We start from the raw sequence: 22,783 nt of genomic DNA, 5'->3' as shown, positions 1-22,783 counted from the left end.
TGCCAACATCCGATGGATCATCAAAAAAGCAAGAGAGCTCCAGAAAAACATCTATTTCTGCTATATTGACTATGCCAAAGCCTTTGACTGTGTGGATCACAATAAACTGTGGAATATTCTGAAAGAGATGGGAATACCAGACCACCTGACCTGCCTCTTGAGAAACCAGTATGCCAGTCAGGAAGCAACATGTCCAGATCTGGACATGGAAAAACAAACTGGATCCAAATAGGAAAAGCAGTACATCAAGGCTGTATATTGTCACCCTGCTTATTTAACTTATATGCAGAGTACACCATGAGAAACGCTGGGCTGGAAGAAGCACAAGCTAGAATCAAGATTGCTGGGAGAAATATCAATAACCTCAGATATGCAGATGACACCACCCTTATGGCAGAAAGTGAAGAGGAACTAAAATGCCTCTTGATGAAAGTGAAGGAGGAGAGTGAAAAAGTTGGCTTAAAGCTCAACATTCAGAAAACTAAGATCATGGCATCTGGTCCCATCACCTCATGGCAAATAGATGGGGAAAAAGTGGAAACAGTGTCAAACTTAATTTTTTTTGGCTCCAAAATCACTTCAGATGGTGATTGCAGCCATGAAATTAAAAGATGCTTACTCCTTGGAAGGAAAGTTTTGACCAACCTAGATAGCATATTTAAAAGCAGAGACATTCCTTTGCCAACAAAGTTCCGTCTAGTCAAGGATATGGTTTTTCCAGTGGTCATGTATGGATATGAGAGTTGGGCTCTGCTTTTTAGGTCACTGTCTAGGTTTGTAACAGCTTTTCTTTCAAGAAGCAAGTGTCTTTTATTTTATTTATTTATTTATTTAGTCAGTATGAGGAAGCATCTCTTTTTATTTTTTTCCCAATTATTTTTGTTAGTGGAGGCTAATTACGTTACAATATTTTAATGGTCTTTGCCATACATTGACATTAATCAGCCACGGATTTACATGTGTTCCCCATCCTGAACCCCCCTACCACCTCCCTCCCCATCCCATCCCACTGAGTCATCCCAGTGCACCACCCTCCAGCACTTGTGTCATGCATCCAACCTGGACTGGCGATCTGTTTCACAACCAACAGGTTGATAATATACCTGTTTCGATGCTGTTCTCTCAGAACATCCCACCCTCGCCTTCTCCCATAGAGTCCAAAAGTCTGTTCCATACATCTGTGTCTATTTTTCTGTCTTGCATATAGGGTTATCATTACCATCTTTCTAAATTCCATATATATGCGTTAGTATACTGTATTGGTCTTTATCTTTCTGGCTTACTTCACTCTGTATAATGGGCTCCAGTTTCATCCATCTCATTAGAACTGATTCAAATGAATTCTTTTTAATGGCTGAGTAATATTCCATTGTGTATATGTACCATAGCTTCCTTATCCATTTGTCTGCTAATGGGCATCTAGGTTGCTTCATGTCCTGGCTATTATAAACAATGCTGCAATGAACATTGGAGTACACGTGTCTCTTTCAGATCTGGTTTCCTTGGTGTGTATGCCCTGGAGTGGGATTGCTGGGTCATATGGCAGTTCTACTTCCAGGTTTTTAAGGAATCTCCACACTGTTCTCCATAGCAGCTGTACTAGTTTGCATTCCCACCAACAGTGTAAGAGGGTTCCCTTTTCTCCACACCCTCTCCAGCATTTATTGCTTGTAGACTTTTGGATAGCAGCCATTCTGACTGGCATGTAATGGTACCTCATTGAGGTTTTGATTTGCATTTCTCTGATAATGAGTGATGTTGAGCATCTTTTCATGTGTTTGTTAGCCATCTGTCTGTCTTTGGAGAAATGTCTGTTCAGTTCTTTGGCCCATGTTTTAACTGCGTCATTTATTTTTCTGGAATTGAGCTGCAGGGGTTGCTTGTATATTTTTGAGATTAATCCTTTGTCTGTTGCTTCATTTGCTATTATTTTCTCCAATTCTGAGGGCTGTGTTTTCACCTTTCTTATAGTTTCCTTCGTTGTGCAAAAGCTTTTAGGTTTAATTAGGTCCCATTTGTTTATTTTTGCTTTTATTTCCAATATTCTGGGAGGTGAGTCATAGAGGATCTTGCTGTGATTTATGTCGGAGAGTGTTTTGCCTATGTTCTCCTCTAGGAGTTTTATAGTTTCTGGTCTTACATTTAGATCTTTAATCCATTTTGAGTTTATTTTTGTGTATGGTGTTAAAACGTGTTCTAGTTTCATTTTTTACAAGTGGTTGACCTGTTTTCCCAGCACCACTTGTTAAAGAGGTTGTCTTTTTTCCATTGTATATCCTTGCGACATTTGTCGAAGATAAGGTGTCTGTAAGTAAGTGGATTTATCTCTGGGCTTTCTATTCTGTTCCTTTGATCTATATTTCTTTCTTTGTGCCAGTACCATACTGTATTGATGACTGTGGCTTTGTATTAGAGCCTGAGGTCAGGCAGGTTGATTCCTCCAGTTCCATTCTTCTTTCTCAAGATTACTTTGGCTATTTGAGGTTTTTTTGTGTTTCCATAGAAATTGTGAAATTATTTGTTCTAGTTCTGTGAAAAATACCGTTTTTAGCTTGATGGGGATTGCATTGAATCTATAGATTGCTTTGGGTAATGTAGTCATTTTCATAATATTGATTCTTCCAATCCATGAACACTGTATATTTCTCCATCTATTTGTGTCCTCTTTGATTTCTTTCACCAGTGTTTTATAGTTTTTTATGTATAGGTCTTTTGTTTCTTTAGGTAGATATACTCCTAAGTATTTTATTCTTTTTGTTGCAATGGTGAATGGTATTGTTTCCTTAATTTCTTTTCTGTTTTCACATTGTTAGTGTATTGGAATGCAAGGGATTTCTGTGTGTTAATTTTATATCCTGCAACTTTACTGTATTCATTGATTAGCTCTAGTCATTTTCTGGTAGAGTCTTTAGGGTTTTCTACGTAGAGGATCATGTCATCTGCAAACAGTGAGTGTTTCACTTCTTCTTTTCCCGTCTGGATTCCTTTTATTTCTTTTTCTGCTCTGATTGCTGTGGCCAAAACTTCCAAAATGATGTTGAATAATAGTGGTGAGAGTGGGTACCCTTGTCTTTTTCCTGATTTTAGGGGAAATGTTTTCAATTTTTCACCATTGAGGATAATGTTTGCAGTGTGTTTGTAATACATAGCTTTTATTACATTGAGGTATGTTTCTTCTATTCCTGCTTTCTGGAGAGTTTTTTTTATTTTTTTTTATCATAAATGGATGTTGAATTTTGTCAATGGCTTTTTCTGCATCTATTGAGATAATCATATGGTTTTTATCTTTCAATTTGTTAATGTGGTGTACCACATTGATTGATTTGCAGATATTAAAGAATCCTTGCATTCCTGGGATAAAGCCCACTTGGTCATGATGTATGATTTTTAAAATATGTTGTTGGAGTCTGTTTGCTAGAATTTTGTTAACAATTTTTGCATCTATGTTCATCAGTGATATTGGCCTGTAGTTTTCTTTTTTTGAGGCATCTTTGTCTGGTTTTGGTATTACGGTGATGGTGGCCTCATAGAATGAGTTTTGGAGTTTACCTTCTTCTGCAATTTTCTGGAAGAGTTTGAGTAAGATAGATGTTAGTTCTTCTCTACATTTTTGTTAGAATTCAGCTGTGAAGCCATCTGGTCCTGGGCTTTTGTTTGGTGGAAGATTTCTGCTTACAGTTTCAATTTCTGTGCTTGTGATGGGTCTGTTAAGATCTTCTATTTCTTCTTGGTTCAGTTTTGCAAAGTTTTACTTTTCTAATAATTTGTCCACTTCTTCCAAGCTGTCCATTTTATTGGCATAGAGCTGCTGGTAGTAGTCTCTTATGATCCTTTGTATTTCAGAGTTGTCTGTTGTGATCTCTCCATTTTCATTTCTAATTTTGTTTTTTGGTTCTTCTCCCTTTGTTTCTTAATGAGTCTGACTACCAGTTGTCAATTTTGTTTATCTTTTCAAAAAACCACCTTTTACCTTTGTTGATTTTTGCTATGGTCTTTTTTCTTTCTTTTGCATTTATTTCTGCCCTAACTTTTAAGATTTCTTTCCTTCTACTAACCCTGGGGTTCTTCATTTCTTCCTTCTCTAGTTGCTTTAGGTGTAGAGCTAGGTTATTTATTTGACTTTTTTCTTGTTTCTTGAGGTAAGCCTGTAATGCTATGAACCTTTCCCTTAGCACTGCTTTTACAGTGTCCCACAGGTTTTGGGTTGTTGTGGTTTCATTTTCATTCATTCCTATGCATATTTTGATTTCTTTTTTGATTTCTTCTATGATTTGTTGGTTATTCAGAAGTGTGTTAATTAACCTCCATATGTTTGAATTTCTAATAGTTTTCCCTGTAATTGAGAACTAATCTTACTGTATTGTGGTCAGAAAAGATGACTGGAATGATTTCATTTATTTTTGAATTTACCAAGGCTAGGTTTATGGTCCAGGATGTGATCTATTCTGGAGAAGGTTCCGTGTGCACTTGAGAAAAAGGTGAAATTGACTGTTTTGGGTGAAATGTCCTATAGATATCGATTAGGTCTAGCTGGTCCATTGTGCCATTTAAAGTTTGTGTTTCCTTGTGAATTTTCTGTTTAGTTGGTCTATCCATAGGTGTGAGTGGGGTATTAAAGTCTCCCCATATTATTGTGTTATTGTTAATTTCCCCTTTCATACTCGTTAGCATTTGTCTTACACATTGAGGTGCTCCTATGTTGGGTGCATATATATTTATAATTGTTATATCTTCTTTTTGAAGAGTTTTAATCATAAATCAGTGCTGAATTTTGTCAAAGGCTTTTTCTGCCTCTATTGAGATGATGATATGGTTTTATCTTTCAATTTGTTAATACGGTGTATCACATTGTTTGATTTGCGTATGTTGAAGAATCCTTGCATTCTTGGAATAAACTCTGCTTGACCAGGGAAGTCACAAGTTTGTCTTTTTGATGTGTTGCTGAATTTCATTTTCTAAAATTTTGTTGAGGATTTTTGAATCTATGTTCATCAGTGAAATTGGCCTGTAGTTTTCTTTTTTTGTGTTGTCTTTGTCTGGTTTTGGTATCAGGGTGATGGTGGCCTTGTAGAATGTGTTTGGAAATGTTCCTTCCTCCTCAGTTTTTTGAAAGCATTTTAGAAGGACAGGCATTATCTCTTCTCTAAATGTTTGATAGAATTCTCCTCTGAAGCCATCTGGCCATGGGCTTTTGTTTTTTGGGAGGTTTTTGATCACAGCTTCAATTTCAGTCAAACTGCTTTTGAGATTTGTTGTTGTTCTTGTTCAGTTGCCAAGTCATGTCTGACTCTTTGTGACCCCATGGACTGTAGCACGCCAGGCTTCCCTGTCATTCACGATATCCCCGAGTTTGCCCAACAGGCTTCCCTGTCCTTCACCATCTCCTGGAGTTTGTCCAAGTCCATGTCTGTTGTTTTGGTGATGCCATCCAACAGTCTGATCCTCTGTTGCCCTCTTTTGAGATTAAGGACACTAGTTTACCTTTCCCCCAGTGGTGGGTGAGGATTCTGATTTCTCCATATGATACACACACTTTTTGTTTAGTTTTTTTAAAATTTGAAAATATTTATTTATTTGGTTGTGGCAGGACTTAGTAGAAGCACAAAGGGTCTTTACTTGCAGTGTCCTGTGGGATCTTAGTTCCCTGACCCGGGATTGAACCCAGGTCCCTTGCATTGGGAGTGTGGAGCCTTAACCACTGGACCACCAGGGAAGTCAGAAGTTTGTCTTTTCTCAAAATTTTTTTCTTCTTCAAACTTTTTATTTTGTATTGCGGTATAACCACGTTCATCTTTATGTTGAACATTTCTATATATATTTCTTGTTTGATTGCTTCTTGTTTCCCTGATAACACACTTTCTGGCAATATCAGTCTAAATCTCCATGGAGGGGGCTTCCTTGGTAGTCCATTGGTTAAGAATCCACTTTCCAGTGCATGGGATGCAGGCTCCATATATGGTCAGGGGACTGAGATCCCACATACCGAGGGGCAACTAAGCCCCAGCGCCACAGCTAGAGAGCCCTTGAGCTGCAACTACAGAGCCCATGTGCCTGTGAACCACAACTAGAGATAAGTGCACGCACTGCAGTGAAGATCCCACGGGCCTCAGTGAAGACCCAGCACAGCCAAAAATAACTAAATATTAAAAAAGCCTCCATGAATTCTCTTACCAGGACAAGCCTCTGGTTTCCACCTCATCCCATCACTGCCCGACACTACACACAGCCCTACTCTTTAGAATCTCCCTTTGCTCACTGCAGTGGTAAAGAATCTGCCTGCCAATGCAGGAGACACAAGAGACTCTCCCCAGGATCGGAGAGAGGAAATGGCAACCCACTCCAGTATTCTTGCCTGAAGAATCCCATGGACAGAGAAGCCTGGCGGGCTATAGTCCATGGGGTCACAAAGAGTTGGACATGACTGAGCACATGGCAGAACGCAAGCTTGCTCATTGGTACCTTCTACCTTTCAGTATTGTCCTAAGTTTAGGGTCAATATTAGAAAAAAAAAAAAAAAATGAGTGTGTCAGTTCCATACCATGACTTTTTTTATGAAATAAGGTAATTTTTTTTCTTCCCCATTCATTTTAGACTGGGAATCTCAATTTACACCCAACGAGCCTACTCCTCTGCAGGATATTTCAGAGGAAAACTCATCCTTTGATTTGCAAATGGTAAGATTGATGGGGGACAATTCTTCATTTCCTTTTATCGGAAAAGGTGAGGAATAGCTGAGTTGGATGCGCACACCAGGGCCAGGCAGACACTTGAGCCAAGATGTTTCCTCCAGGACATGAAGTGGGTGATTTAGGGTGGGAGGAATATTGGCTTGGTGTGTGAGAACTCCATAAAGGAGGCGGTTCAGAGTGTGGGCTGTGGGTCACGGGAGATGTGGATAACTAACTGTGGCCCTGTGGTTGACAGATGCCAGATAGGCAGATACAGAACCTGGGAAAACACAGAACCGTGTTCATATTCAGAACTAAGTGCTCCCAGTTTTTCTGTAAAAACCTTTTCAGGGACTCCCTGGCAGTCTAGTGGTTAGGACTCTGCAGTTTCACTGCCAGGGTCTCGAGTTTAATCCCTGGTCAGCGAACTAAGATTTCACAAGCTGTGCAGTGCTGCCTGGAACAAAGCAAAAACCTTTCTAGTGAAATATCTTTTAGTGCCTCTGAGTGTTGGTGGTCTACCCTCCAGCCATGGGCTCCCCAGAACCAGAAAAGGACCAGCTGTGTGCGTCCAAGTCTCTGGTGCAGTCGGTTCTCAGAGACCCTCAGTGGCTGGTGCCCACAGTGAAGTAGGGAGAGTTGCCAGGTCTGAAATTGCCAGATCCACATTGCCCAAATTCTTTTCTTAATTAATTAATTTGGCTAGGTCTTAGTTGCGACATGGGCTTCCCTGGTCACTCAGACAGTAAAAAGAATCTACCTGCAATGTGGGAGACCCACGTTTGATCCCTGGGTCAGGAAGATCCCCATGGAGAAGAGAATGGCAACCCACTCCAGTATTCTTGCCTAGAGAATCATGGGTAGAGGAACCTGGTAGACTAGAGTCCATGGGGTCACAAAGAGTCAGACTGAGCAATTAACACTTTAGTTGTGACAAGTGGGATCTAGTTCCCTGACCAGGGATAGAACCCAGGCCTGCTGCATTGGGAGTGCAGAGTCTTAGCCATTGGACCACCAGGGAAGTCCCACGAACCCCAAATTCTGATGGCACTACCCCCAAACTTTGGGTCTCTTAGGGTGAGGACAGCCTCCATACCACCTCTTCCTGCTTAGCACCCTCCACTCCTTTTCCCAGGGGCCAGAGCCAGACCTGAAGATAGAGATCAAGTCTGAGATGGAAGAGGAGGTGATGCCTCCGGCTCCAGAGGACTGGTCAGCTCTTCAGCAGTCTTCTGAATATGCAGTCAGCCTGGGAGGTGGTCTGCCAGGAGGGCCCCAGCCTCTGTCAAGAAGGCCCAAGATTCCGGATATGTCTGTAAGTGGAGAGGTAGGAGGGAGGGAAAAATGGAAGGCCAACTAGATTGGAAATTGGGAACATGCTGGAGGCCCAGGCTTAGCTCCTGGTGAGAACTACTGAACAGGCCTTGGTGTTTCTGCATTGAGTGTAAATATCTCCAGCCTGACGTCAGGCCCTGGGCAGTCCTAGGGGAGGGGGTGGTACCCAGGGTCCAGGTCTTGCCTCTCTGGGTCCAGAGAGGCTCTTCAGTCCAGAGGCCCAAGTCTCTTCAGTCCTTCCACCCTTTCCATGGCCAGGAAACCTGCAAGAATGAGCAGGTCCTGTGACCCAAGGGCTGTGTGGAGAGTGTCCAAGCTGGTCACCATGCTCTTGGCTCGGGGCCTTCTGTTCTGGTTCTGAGGTGGAGAGAATTACACAGAAGGACACTTTAAGGTGTGCTTGGAGCCCTGCCCTGAGGAGAAGGGGCCTATTCTCCCCTGTCTCCCACCCATCACCTGCCCTGAGGACCAGCCACATTTGCTTCCCATCCTCCACCAAGTCCTGCCATCTTTTCCTCCAAAATATGAACCTGCCTCTGACTGCTGCTCCTGGCCCTGGTGCCACCACCTTGCCCAGAGCCACTGTTAGTTCTCCTGGACCCAGCCTCCTGCTGGACATGGAGGCCAGAGACATCCTCTAGAAAGTAAGTCAGGGGCTTTCCTGGTGGTCCAGTGGTTTAAGAATCCACCTGCCAATGCAGGACACATGAGTTCGATCCCTCATCCAGGAAATTCCATGTGCCACGGGGCAACTAAGACCGTGCACCACAACTATTGAGCCCGAGCTCTAGAGCCTAAAAGCCACAACTGTTGAACCTGTTTTCTGCAAAAAGAGAAGCCACTGTAGTGAGAATCCCCTCACTGCAACTAGAGAGTAGCTCCTGCCCACCACAACTAGAGAAAGCCTAGGCCTAGCAACAAAGTCCCAGTACAGCCAAATGTAAATTAAAAAAAAAAAAACAAGTTGGTTCAAACACCTTTCCCGAGGGAGTGGCCGTTGGTGTAGGAGGGTTCCCGTCCTTTCTCCCACAGCAGGGATTTTCCCCTTGGGAATAGTTTACTAACACCCCCTCATTTGCAGGGTTCCACCCATGCCTCCTCCCTCACCCCTCAGTCTACTGGCCATCCACTGCTCCTCCGTGCCCCAGGATGTCCCCCGCTCCAAGAGGCTGCTTAGATGAGGCCTTCCCTACCCGGGCCCCCTGTCTCCGTCCCATCTCGGGCTTGAAATTCCATGACATTGACTAGCTTTGTGTCGAGGAGTTGTCAACCTGGATATGGGGAATGAGCCTTGTCCCTCCTCAGCATGTTTCCCAAGGCAGGGCCAGTCACACCAGTTCAGTCGGGGTGAGCAGGTGTGAGCGGATCCCACCCACGCTGTGACTCTATAATCTGTTCCTGTCACTCTGCCCAGGGGCTGAAGGTGGCTGTGCAGATGCAGAGGGTGGCCACGCCGGAGCCTGCGCTGGGCCTCTCCAGACAGTGGAGGGCTGGGGGTGCTGGTGAGTGAGCGCCTGGTGGAATTACAGCCAGAGGGCCCTGCTGTGTTATGTTCTGCTGTGTCTGGGAACTTGGATACACCTTCCTTTCTTCTGACTGCAGTCGTTGTCTTAGGGAGAGAATACATAAAGTCATCTCATCATTTATGGGCTCCCCAGGTGGCACTCATGATAAAGAACCTGCCTGCCAATGCAGGAGACAAAAGAGATGTGGGTTTGATCCCTGGGTTGGGAAGATCCCCTGGAGGAGGACATGACAATCCACTCCAGTATTCTTGCTTAGAGAATCCCAGGGACAGGAGAGCCTGGCGTGCCACAGGCTATGGAGTCACAAAAGTTGGACACAACTGAAAATGTAGCACATACAGTATTCCATTGTATACATATACCATGTCGTCTTATCCGTTTCTCTCTCAATGAACATTTAGGTTGGTTCGGTATCCTGGCTATTGTGAATAGTGCTGCAGTGAACACTGGAGTGCATGTATCTTTTTGAATTATGATTTTCTCCAGGTATATGTCCAAGAGAGGGGTTGCTGAGTCATATGGTAGTACTATTTTTAGTTTCTTAAGGAGCCTCCATACTGTTCTCCACAGTGACTGTTAACAATTTACATTCCCACCAACAGTGAAGGAGGGTTCCCTTTTTTCCACATCTTCTCCAGCATTTATTATTTGTAGATTTTTTGATCATGGCCATCCTGACAGGTGTGAGGTGATGCTTGACTGTAGTTTTGATTTGCACATCTTTGATGACTAGCGATGTTGTGCACCTTTTCATGTGGTTTTTGGCCATCTGTGCTATAAAGTACTCATGGAGTACTTGGAGTACTCTTTGCTCTTAAAGTACTCTGGAAGTGCTCTAGACTGTCATCCCATGGTGAGAAGGGCACTGGGAAACAATTGCAGACAAACCCCTGACACCCTCCCCCAGGGGCTGGGGAGTGAGTATGGAGTAGGCAGGTCAGAGGCCCCTAAGGCCACGCCCCAAACTCAGCTTAACGTTGTACTCACGGCTCTGATTTATTCCAGTGAAGGAATGCAAAGCAAAATCAGCAAAGGGAAAAGGCTTTTGGGGTGACACCTGCAGGAACCCAGGCACAAGCTTTCAGAGTCCTCTCCTAGTGGAGCCACACAGGACATGCTGAATTCCTTCAGCAGTAAGCTGTGACAACAGGTGCATAGTGAAATTTACAGGGAGGTTCATTATAGACTCAGAGCCCAGGGTTTTCCCTGGGGGCTGGTCGTGTAGGCACCATCTGCCCAGCACATACCTAAACTCCAGGCTTCTGGAAAGAAAGAAGGCATCCAACATGGACCTCATTGTTTGTACAGACAGTTTAAGCAGAGTGAGCCCCTCTTACCAGTTAGGGTCGGGGGAACTGTCTCAAAATCCAAGTTGTGGGACTTCCCTGGCGGTCCAGTGGTTAAGACTCCACACTTCCAATGCAGGGGGCATGAGTTCAATCCCTGGTCAGGGAACTAAGATTCCACATGTTGTGCAGTGCAGCCAAAAAAAAAAAAAAAAAAAAAAAAAAAAAAAAAAATAAATAAATAAATAAAATAAATGAAAAGAAAAGCAAAAAGAAATCCAAGTTCCCAGAGGCCTGGTAAGGGCCAGCCTTGCCAGCTGGCCTTGCTAAGGTGAGCAGTCAGGAGGGCTGTGTTAACTTATGTCTGCACAGTAGGGAAGCATGCTGCTGCTGCTGCTGCTAAGTCGCTTCAGTTGTGTCTGACTCTGTGTGACCCCATAGATGGCAGCCTATCAGGCTTCCCCGTCCCTGGGATTCTCCAGGCACGAACACTGGGGTGAGTTGCCATTTCCTTCTCCAGTGAATGAAAGTGAAAAGTGAAAGTGAAGTAGCTCAGTGGTGCCCAACTCTTCGAGACCCCATGGACCGCAGCCTACCAGGCTCCTCCGTCCATGGGATTTTCCAGGCAAGAGTACTGGAGTGGGTTGCCATTGCCTTCTCCGAGGGAAGCATGGAACTATGTAAGATGTATTCAGGAGGTCAAGTTGAGATAGTTTGGTGGGTCATGTATACATTCATTTACCAGACAACTGGGGGCACTTATGGGAAGGGGACTGGGGGCTTCCCTGGTGGCTTTGCAGTAAAGAACCCACCTGCCAATGCAGGAGAAGCATGCTGGCATCCTGATAGGACACCAGCAAGTGACGGGGCAGGAACTTGCGCAGGAGTGGAGGAGGCTGGGGTTGGGTGCCGAAGCCCAGCAAAGTGGAAATGTTTAGTCGCTCTTTCATGTCCGACTCTTTGAGACCCTATGGACTGTAGCCTGCCAGGCTCCTCTGTCCAGGGGATTTTCCAGGCAAGAATACTGGAGTGGGTTGCCATTCTCTTCTCTAGGGGGATCTTCCTGACCCAGGTCTCCCGCATTGCAGACAAATACTTTACCAACTGAGCCACCAGGGAAGCCCTCCTAAGCCTAGGTGGGGTGGGCTTTAACATAGGGGGACTGGACGACTGAATATTTCTACTAGATCCTCCCTGGAGATGGAGGTCACAGGGGACTCTAGTGAGGTGCTGGTCGTTGAATGGTGGTGTTTTGGAACTGAATACGAGGTGAGGGAATGAGTACAGAGTTTGCCCATGATGGGGAATGGAGAGATAAAACAGTAGCCAGAGGGAGAGGTGGGGTATTATAGCTGTATTGTGCTCCCCCGCCCAGACTCTACTGAAGTTCTAACCCCTGGTACCTGTGAACATGACCTTGTTTGGAAATAGAGTCTTCGCAGATGACATCAGGTTAAGGTGAGGTCGTGACAGTGGACCCTAATCCCATATGAACGGTGCCATTTTAAAAAGGGGAAGATGCCTTGTGAAGACAGGGACACATGGGGGAGAAGGTCACATGACAACAGAGGCAGCAATTTGAGGGATGCAGTTATAAGCCCAGGATTGACCTTCACCACCAGAAACCAAGGTTTTTCCAGTAGTCATGTATGGATGTGAGAGTTGGACCATAAAGAAGGCTGAGTGCCAAAGAATTGATGCGTTTGAATTGTGGTGCTGGAGGAGACTCTTGAGAATCCCTTCGACTGCACGGAGATCGAACCAGTCAACCCGAAAGGAAATCAGTCCTGAATATTCATTGGAAGGACTGATGCTGAAGCTGATGCTCCAATAGTTTGGCCACGTGATGCGAAGACCTGACTCACTGGAAAAGACCCTGATGCTGGGAAAGATTGAGGGCAGGAGAAGGGGGCGACAGAGAATGAGATGGTTAGATGGCATCTCTGACTCAATGGACGTGAATCTGAGCAAACTCTGGGAGGTAGGGAAGGACAGGGGAACTTGGTGTGCTGCAGTCTTTGGGGTTGCAAAGAGTCGGATACGACTTAAGGACTGAATAACAACAACCACCATAAGCCAAGAAAAGGCAAGGAATGACTCAGCTGGAGTCTGAGAGGGAGTGTGGCCCTCCAACGGCTTGATCCTGGACTTCCAGCTGCTGGAACTCTGAGAGAATACAATTCTGTTGTTTTAAGCCACCCTCTTGTGGGTTTTTTTTTGTTTTTTTTTTTTTAATACCTGCCCTGGGAAACTAATACCATGGGATCAGGGATTGGACGTGGTTCAGATTTAATGACCAAGGGAAAGGTCCCACTGAGAGGGGAAGTGGGGGTATCGGGAGATGGGATTGTGGGGCATCACTTCTCTATAACAGGCCAGAGTGAGGAGCCTGGTGTAGGGGAGGAATGTTATCGATTTGAAGACGGGAAAGGAAGGACACTTTCTTCTCAGGCAGGCTCCCAAGGAAGTGGTGGTTTCTGTGCTCTGCTTGTGGTAAGTCCTGGGCGGTACCAACCCTGCAGAGTTGGGGCAGAGGAAGGGGCCCTGCAGTCAGGGAGGAACAGCTGACTCAGGGCTGAGTCAAGGGGGAGAAAGGGGCACTGTAGAAACCTCAGCATCTGTTGGTGGATCAAGACTGTGGCTCCAGAGATTTGGAATGGAGGAAATGTGTGTATGTTTCTTTTTTTAAAGCACTTGTTAACAGTAAAAATAAAAACGTTTTAGTTTTCATTGGGGTATAGCCAGTTGATGATGTTGTGATAGTTTCAGGTGAACTGTGAAGCCGAATCATATATATAGGAGTCAGCCATATGCATACATGTATCCGTTGTCCCCCAAACTCCCCTCCCATCCGGGCTGCCACATAACATTGAACAGAGTTCCATGCAGAAGCACTTGACATTTAATGAATTTCCCACCATGTGGCTTCCAGCTGGTGTGGTGGTGTTCAGTTGCTAAGTCATGTCCAACCCCTTTTGACCTCATGGACTGTAGCCCGCCAGGCTCTTCTGTCCCTGGGATTTCCCAGGCAAGAATACTGAAGTGGGTTGCCATTTCCTTCTCTGCAAGCCCCGCCCCGCCACCCTTAGTCTTCTTCTCGGCTCTTCTGCTGTAGAATTTGGCCTTCATGATGACAGGCTGCTTTGGGAGCTTTTTGTTCCCCAGATCTTTCTGATCACATCATTGATAGGACAGCTTCAGTCTTATCCTCAACAGCACTTATCTGGATCTTCTCACCAACTAAGGTCAACAGTTTATCAAGGTTGACAGTTGCACAGAAGCTCTGGTTCCCCTTTAAATGGTAATGCCTTGTACCGACTTTCCCAACGTCTCCTGGGTGATATTCGTTCAAGTTGATCCTGTGGTGAAGCAGGCCTCCAGTGTTAGCTCAGCTTCCTGGGTGTTTCCCATGATGCGGCCATGGCTCATGTGGCCTCCAAGTTTTCAGGTCTTCCTTAGTTTGGTTGGCATATTGGCGGCCGAGATGAAAGAGCTGTGTGTGTTTCTGTATATTTCTGTGTGTTTGTGTGTGTGCTTGTGTATGTGTGGTGCTGGGCCTCTAGTGGTGTCTGTGTGTGTGTGTGTGTGTCTCTGCACATAGTGTATGCATGTGTGGGTACTGGTGAGTGTGCCCACGTGCCCAAGTAGCTGTGGGTATGTGCAAGCATATGTGCATGCACATCTCAGTGTACAGTATGTGTGTGTGTGTTTGTCCAAGGGTGTGTGTGCACCTGTAGTCATGCACAGTCACGGTGGGCAGCCTCAGCCCTGCTGCTGAGACCCTCATGGCTCTCCTGTTCTTCTGCAGCTCTGTCTGCTCAGGGCCCTGCCTGGCTCCAGAAGGAGAGCATGGAAGAAGCAGCCATGACTCCTGGGGGACTGGCCACCTGTCCACAGGTAAGCTGGAAGTCCTTGCTCTTCTTCCTGCTTTGCCTCCTTGTCCCCTCCCCTTGTCTGGGAGCTTCTCAACCCCACAGGGCTGGTTTCTAGGCTTCCAGGCACTGGGCCTCTAGTGGTGGGTGAGCCGCGACCTCACCTGCTGGACCCTGGGGTTAGGGGCAAGGATTTCCAGGCTAGTTGTTGTTTTATTTTAAATCACTTATTTACTTTTGGCTGCACTGGGTCTTTGTAGCTGCGCTCAGGCTTTCTCTCGTTGCAGCGAGCAAGGGCCACTCTTCGTTGCAGTGCATGGGCTTGTCATTGCAGTGGCTGCTCTTCTTGTGGTGCATGGGCTCTGGGCACACAGGCTTCAGTAGTTGTGACACGTGGGCTTAGTCTCCCCGTGGCATGTGGGATCTTCTCGGACCAGGAATCGAACCTGTGTCCCTTGCATTGGCAGGCAGATTCTTACCCACTATGCCACCAGGGAAGTCCTGGCTAGTTGTTAGTAGCTAACTCCTGTCATGAAGTTGAGGTCCTTGGCTGCCATACTTCAGGACGCTCTCATTTTTGGAGGGAAGAATAGATGGAGGAAAGTTGCAGTTCTGAGGCCTGAGCTGAGGGACCTTAGAACTATATCTGAACATCCTGTGCATGGGAGTCTCCCTTCCCCAGGCCTGCAAGCCCCTCACTGTCCTCTTGAGTCCTGGAGGGGCTGGCCTCTGGCTGAGCTCCTGGATGTGCATTTTAGGAGCCAGTCACCTTTGCGGATGTGGCCGTGCTGTTCACACCGGAAGAATGGCTGTTTCTAGACTCTGCCCAGAAGAGCCTATACAGAGACGTGATGCTGGAGAACTACAGGAACCTGGCCTCTGTGGGCAAGGCCGGCCTTGCTGCTTCATGCACACATTCATGCAGCCACTGTGGGTTCCCAGAACTGTGCTGGTCTGGGGAATCCAGAGGTGAAGAGACAGAGAGGTCCTGCCCTCATGGTGCTTATTATAGTCTTGTGGCTTCCTCATGGAAATGAAGGCTTGTCTGCTCTTCCTGGGCTTCTTAAGTGCCTTCTTGAGCTGGGCCCTGGGTTGTGGGGATTAGAGAGTCCTACTGTTCTTTGGGACCCATTGAGGGAGCTTGTACCTTAGTTCCTTTGTGAAGGAAGCCTACATCAGAATGTAGGTGAGCCCTTTTTGCTGTTTCCATCTCCAGTGACCCTGAAGACTTCAGAGTATCAGCCCCTGTTGCATGGCAGGCACAGTCTGCTCACACCTTGCATCTTTTCCCATAAGCAGGTGATCAACTCTGCAAAACCAGGATGTCTTCCCATATGGAGCAAAGAGAAGAGCTGTGCATCACTGAGAGAGGGGTCTTCCCAGGAGCCCAGTTAGGTGAGCACTAGGCAGGCGAGGGGAGCACCAGCTCTGGGTGCTAAGATGAGTGTGTAAGATTTAGAAACAGTTTCAGTATCCTTGATGGGGAATGCAGTTGGGTTGAGCTTCCTCAGTAAATTTCACTTTCTTTACTCTTTCCCTTGCTTTTTTACCTCTAACACTTTACTCTGGCTTCACAGAGCATAGAGTAAATTATCCTACCTCCTTTTTACATTCAGCACTTTCATGTGTAAATTTCATCCAGTTCTTCCCCACTATGTTTTTAACTAATACTTTCTCTCAACATCAAGCTCAGTCTTCATGGAATCTTTTCTTAGAAAATTATCTACTATTTCCACTCCTTGTTCCTGTGATTACTTAACTCTTCACATAGCCAAACAGCTTAAAATTTTTTTTGCTCCTTAATGTGTTCCTTTTTTTAAAAAAAAAAAATTATTTTTTGGCTACATCACGTGGCCTGTGAGATCTTAGTCCCCCAACCAGAGATCGAACCTGGACCCCCTGCACTGGAAGTGTGGTGTCTTAACCACTGGACCAGGGAAGTCCTGATATGTTCCTCTTATTCAGTTTCTTCACATATTTAGGATCAATATTAAAAAAAATCTGCATGTATCTAGGTTACTGGTCCTTTTGACTCCAGAGTTTCCTTCCCTGTGCACTTGATATTTTCTCCCCCTTAATTCATTCCAGGTCCTCACCTTCAACACCAAGACTCCATTCCTAATCAAGATATTTTGGCAGCGATTCCATCCATTGGCATGAAAAGGGTAAGGCTTAAGGGATTATTCTTGGTCCTCTACAGTGGGAATTGCTGTAGGCTAGAAACTCAAGAAGCTCAGAGAGAGATTCAAGGCAAGTGGTACTCACCTAGGAGAAGGCAGTTTGTTGGGAGAGAGTCTGTGAATGTCATGAATTGGGGGAAAAAAACTCTAAATGTAGATCAAGATGTATCTCACAGAGTTCCCAAAGCTAATCGTTTTTAAAACCTTTTTATTTTGTATTGGGGTATAGCTGATTAATAATGTGTTTCAGGCAAGTGTTCAGTTTCAGGAGAACAGTGAAGGGATTCAGTCATACATATGCATGTCTCCATTGTCCCCCAAACTCCCCTCCAATCTAGGCTGCCACATAACATTGAGCAAAGTTTCCTGTGCTCTACAATAGGTCCTTGTTGGTTATCCATTTTAGATACAGCAGTGTGTACATGTCCATCCCAACCCAAACTCCCTAACTGTCCCTTCCTGTCCACCCCCCCCCCACCCTGCACCACCTCCCGTCCAGTCAGCAGCCATAAGTTTGTACTGTTAAGTCTGTGAGTCTGTTTGTGTTTTGCAAGTGAGGTCATTAATATCGTTTATTTTTAGATTCCATGTATAAGGCATGTCATAAGATAGTTCTCCTTCTCTGACTTACTTCACTCCATGTGACAGTCTCTGTGTCCATCCATATTGCTGCAGATGGCATTATTTCATTCTTTTAATGGCTGAGTAGTATTCCATTACTTTATCTTCTTTATCCATTCCTCTGTCGATGGACATTTAGGTTGCTTCCATGTCTTGTCTGTTGTAAACAGTGCAAAGTTGACCATTTTTGTAAATCTGACACAGATGTAGAACATTCAAGACTTAATTTAGTCTTTAACAATTAAAAAAAAAATCTACTTCTAAGAAGTCCCATGAAGGTAATGAAAATGATAGCTCTTTGTGGCAGAGTATCCTCTTGAAGGAAGTCAGGGTAGAAATGGCAGAGATACACTAGGACGGTATAAGTTTGAGCTATAGGACTGCCTCTCTCCTACACACAATTTGCTTGTGGGAGAATATCTGTGACTGCAGTAAAGCCTCTGGTCTTCCCATTTTCCTCAATTGACAGGAGCCACCTCAGGTCGGAGAAAACCTCTATAAATATGATGTGCTTGGGAAGCCCTTTGAGAGCATCAAACCGCTTTTTGAGTACCCGCGATTTCCTGCTGAAGGAAGCCGCTTTGAAGGCCGAGCGAGCCGAAAATCCTTCCTCCGGACCACCCGCCTCATCGTGCCTGAGAAAGTCCCCAGCGGGGACAAAACCTACACGTGCGACAAATGTGCAAGATCCTTCCGGTACAGCTCCGAGCTCATCCGGCACGAGAAGACGCACACCGCGGAGAAATGCTTCGAGTGTCAGGAGTGCCGGCAGGCCTTCAAGTACTTCTCCAACCTGCGGCGCCACCTGAAGACCCACGGCGGCGAGAAGCCCTTCGAGTGCAGCCAGTGCGGGAAGACCTTCACGAGGAACTTCAACCTGATCCTGCACCAGAGGAACCACATGGGCGAGAAGCCCTACTCGTGCAAGGACTGTGGCAAGGCTTTCACCCAGCCGTCCTCCCTGAGGAGCCACATGCGGACCCACACCGGAGAGAAGCCCTTCGAGTGCGGCCACTGTGGGAAGACCTTCCAGGAGCACTCGTCGCTGAAGACGCACGTGCGGACCCACACCCGAGAGAAGCCCTACCAGTGCACCCACTGCGGGAAGCCCTTCCGCACGAGCACCAACCTGAACGTGCACAAGCGGATCCACACCGGCGAGAAGCTCTACGAGTGCGCCACCTGCGGGCAGGTCCTGAGTCGGCTCTCCACCCTCAAGAGTCACATGCGGATCCACACCGGAGAGAAGCCCTACCCGTGCCCGGAGTGCGGGCGCGCCTTCGGGGAGCCCTCATCCCTCAGGAAGCACGCGAGGACCCACACCGGCAAGAAGCCCTACGTGTGCCCGCAGTGCGGGCGAGCCTTCGGCCAGTCCTCGCACCTCATCGTCCACGTGAGAACCCACACCACGGGGAGACCCTACGAATGCACTCAGTGTGACAAAGCCTTCCGACACAGCTCTTCACTCAGCGTGCACAAGAGGGTTCACGCCAGGGGAGAAAACGTCAGGACCGGCGACCTGCCTTTATCTGGTCTCTGCCCATGGAAGGGCCCCTTGCTGATTAACCTCCTGTTTCTACAGAATAAACATCTGGGCGGTAATCATCTCTCCTAGTACTCCTTTAGCGACATCCTCTATGGTGGCTCAGTGGTGAAGAATCGCCTGCCAATGCAGGAGAGGAGGGTTCTATCCCTGGGTTGGGAAGATCCCCTGGAGAAGGAAGTGGCAACCCACTCCAGTATTCTTGCCTGGGAAATCCCATGGATCCTGGTGGGCTGCAGTCCCTGGAGTCACAGAGACTCAGACACGACTGAGCACGTGTACACACACGTAACACACCACAAGCAGAGTGTGTGATCTTTATGTTGTTGAATGTTAAGTATTTATGGAGATTTGCTTTTAGGTCTAGGGCTTCCCTGATGGCTCAGGCGGTAAAGCGTTTGCCTGCAATGCGGGAGACCTGGGTTCGATCCCTGGGTTGGGAAAGGAACCCTTGGAGAAGGAAATAGCAACCCACTCCAGTACTCTTGCCTGGAAAATGGCATGTCTTGGTAGTTGCCTGCCAAAACTGCCCCTTCTTACTTGCAAAAGCACCTAGGTATTTTTGTTCAGATTGGGACTATGCAATGTACATATATTTTGTGGCTTAAAGCAAGAGAATTTTATTCTCTCACACTTCTGGAGGGCAGAAGTTGAAATCAAGGTGTCTGCAGGGCCACGTTCCCTCTAAAGTCTCTAGGAGAGGAGGCTTCTTTGCCTCTTCCCACTTTGGGTGGCCCCAGGTGTGCCTTGCCTTGTGGCAGCATCGCCCCCATCGCTGCCTCCATCTTCACATGGCCTTCTCCTCTGTGTGTCTGTGTCCTCTCCTGTGTCTTCGAAGTGTCTCTTATAAGGACACATCATTGGACTTAGGGTCTACCCAGATATCCAGGATGGCCTCATCTCAAGATCTTTAATCTAATGACATCCACAAAGACCCTTTTCCAACTGAGTTCACAACCAGAGTTTCTAGGTGGACATATCTTTCGGTGATGGTGGTGGTGGGGGCCGCATTCAAACCACTACACCATCAGGGAATGCGCATGATTAAAATACTTCCACCTCCCTGTCCTTCTTGCTGGCAGTGGAGGCCACGTTCTCCAGTCCTGGCCAGCAAGAGGCATCTTTGAGTGTGAGTCCTAGGGAAGATGTCACAAAGGAATGGTTTCATTTAGCCAGATCCCTCTCCTTCTTCCCCGGTGGCCCGGACAGTGAAAAATCTGCCCACAATGCGGGATACCCAGCTTCAGTCCCTGGGTCAGGAAGATCCCCTGGAGAAGGGAATGGCTACCTACTCCAGTATTCTTGCCTGGAGAATTCCATGAACAGAGGAGTCTGGCGGACTACAGTCCATGGGGTCACAAAGAGTCTTCAGACACGACTGAGTGACTATCACTTTCACTTTCTCTCCTTCTTGCCTTTTATACAAGCGGGCACCATATCTGGTGCTAGAGGAGGCATCCTGTGACCACAGGGGCGAAAGCAGCAGTCTAAAGAGAGCGTGGGGGGCTTCCCTAGTGGTCCCGTGGTTAGGACTTTGAGCTTCCAATACAGGGCTGAGGGTGTGATCCCTGGTCAGGGAACTAAGATCCCACAGCTGTATGGTGCTGCCAAATTAAACATATAAAAATAATAGATTAAAAAATAATAGATTGTGGCCAGAGCTACAACCATCCTGGTTCCCCGGTTGGTATCCTTGTGTGGGTGTACCAGCCCTGGGTTGTTTGTTTCTGGACATCTTGTTTACACGAAAAAGATGCACTTCTTACTGGTACATGACATTGTCTTTTTTGGGGGGAGGGGAGTTTGGGGGAGGGCAGGGATGGATTTATTGTGGCTGAATGCAGTCTCTAACTGATGCACTTAATATATGGTTCATTTTTATACATGCTTCTTGGATGGTGGAAGTCAATGTATGGTATCCTATAAATGTCCACTAGATGGAGCATGCTCTTTGTGTATAAAAGTCTTTTACACATTTTAAAATACTGGTTTCTGTCTTAGCTCGGGCTGCTATAACAAAAATACTGGGTGGCTTACAAAGAACAGAAATGTATTCCTCACAGTTCTAGAGGTGGGAAGTCCAAGATCACAGCTGGCAGATTTGATGTCTGGGGAGGCCCCACTTCCTAGTTCATAAATGGCCATCTTTTTGCCATGTCTCACATGGCAGAAGGGGAGCAAGAGAACTCCCTGGAGTCTCTTTTGTAAGGGCACTGATCTCATTCATGAGAGCTCCATCCCTATGACCTGATCACCTCCCAAGGGCCTCACCTCTTAACCATCTCCTTGGGAGTTAGACTTCAGCATATCAACTCCAGGGAGCACCAACATTCAGTCCTTAACAGTTTCCAGTCTATCATTTACTGAGAAAGTTCCATTAAACTCTCCTACCATATGTATGAATTGCTGAATGAGTCTTTTAATTCAAATTTCATATATTTTGAAGCAATGGAATTAAAAGATTTTTGACATCTTGTAAGCTTTCAGTTAATTGTTCCTTTTATTCTTCTAGTGGCCATCTTTCTCCCTAGCAGTGAATATTCAGCCATTCATCATCATAATATCAAGTAATTATTTAGTGCTTATTATTGCTAGATAGTATTATAGCTACTACCCTGAACTTTGTATCTTTTAAGTTATTTAGTCCTTACAATGACACTTTGAGGAAGGTACTGTTATTATCCCCAATTCACAGATGAGGAAACTGAGGCCTGATAAGTTAACTGAGGTCCTGCAGGTGGTAAGTGACAGTCTGGCTCTCGCTACAGAACTTCACTGCAGGGAGCTGTTGTCCATTTCGCCTGAACTCACAGAGTTCTGTTTTTGTGTTTTAAAGTTTTGTTTTTTTTTCCCTACACTGAAAGGCTTTGTGGGATCTCAGTTCCCTGACAAAGGATTGAACCCACACCCTTGGTAGTGAAAGTGCAGAGTCCTAACCACTGGATTGCCAGGGAATTCCTCTCAAGTTCTTTAATTGAGACATAACTTACATAAAAGTCTGTAAGTCTTGGTGTTCATCTCAGTGAATTATATATATTTATCTATGCTACTCTAGAGTAGGGAATGGCTACTCACTGCAGTATTCTTGCCTGGAGAAGTCCATGGACAGAGAGCCTGGTGGGCTATAGTTCATAGGATCACAAAGTTGGACATCACTGAGTGACACTTTCACACCACCCACATTAAAAAAAAAAAAAATTCTATCTTCCCAGAAGGTTCTCTTGGGCCCGACCCAGGTCAGTAAGCCCCATCTCCATAGTTAACCAGTATTCTGACTTCTGTCACCATAGATTTGTTTTTCCTGTTCAGAAAAATAGAACCACACAGTACGCCTTCTTGTGTCTGATGTTTTCACTTAATATAGTGCCTATGAACTTTATCTTTGTCACATTACCAGTAGATCTCTTTTAAAATTGCTGTGTAATATTCCATTGTCTGAATACACTACAGTTAAAAAATTTCACTCTGTTTATGGACATCTGGGTTCTTTCCCAATGCTGTTATGAATAAAGCTGTTATGAGTATTCTTGTGTACATCTTCTTGGGAACATATCTCCTTATTTCTCTTGGGTATAAAACCTAGACATGGTATTTCTGGGTCGTTGCATAGGCATATTTTTAGCTTCGGTAGATATTGGTAAACAGTTTTCCAGAGTGGTTGAAACGGTTCATACTTCCATCATCAATCGGGAATCCCTGGTGACTGGTAATGTGGTAAAGGAGGAGACCACCTGCAGTGGAGGAGATGCAAG

At 45.8% G+C, this 22,783-nt stretch overlaps 1 protein-coding gene and 1 pseudogene across 1 annotated transcript; one reads left to right on the top strand and one right to left on the bottom strand.

Annotated features, from left to right (window-relative positions):
- Positions 1–13,233: 13,233 nt before the first annotated feature.
- Positions 13,234–22,555, top strand: LOC133061824 (zinc finger protein 333-like). Its single transcript, XM_061150057.1, has 5 exons — positions 13,234–13,308; positions 14,624–14,712; positions 15,984–16,082; positions 16,776–16,852; positions 17,958–22,555. The coding sequence occupies exons 3-5, from the start codon at positions 16,010–16,012 to the stop codon at positions 19,101–19,103; spliced, it is 1,296 nt and encodes a 431-aa protein (XP_061006040.1). The 5' UTR covers positions 13,234–13,308; positions 14,624–14,712; positions 15,984–16,009; the 3' UTR covers positions 19,104–22,555.
- On the bottom strand, positions 13,581–14,286 carry LOC133061522 (large ribosomal subunit protein uL15-like; annotated as a pseudogene).
- Positions 22,556–22,783: the final 228 nt, after the last annotated feature.

Source organism: Dama dama, chromosome 9 (genome assembly GCF_033118175.1).
Source record: "Dama dama isolate Ldn47 chromosome 9, ASM3311817v1, whole genome shotgun sequence".
In the NCBI taxonomy this organism is placed as follows: Eukaryota; Metazoa; Chordata; class Mammalia; order Artiodactyla; family Cervidae; genus Dama; species Dama dama.
The sequence above is the reverse complement of the archived record's forward strand: the minus strand, read 5'-3'. Positions and strand labels throughout refer to the sequence as shown.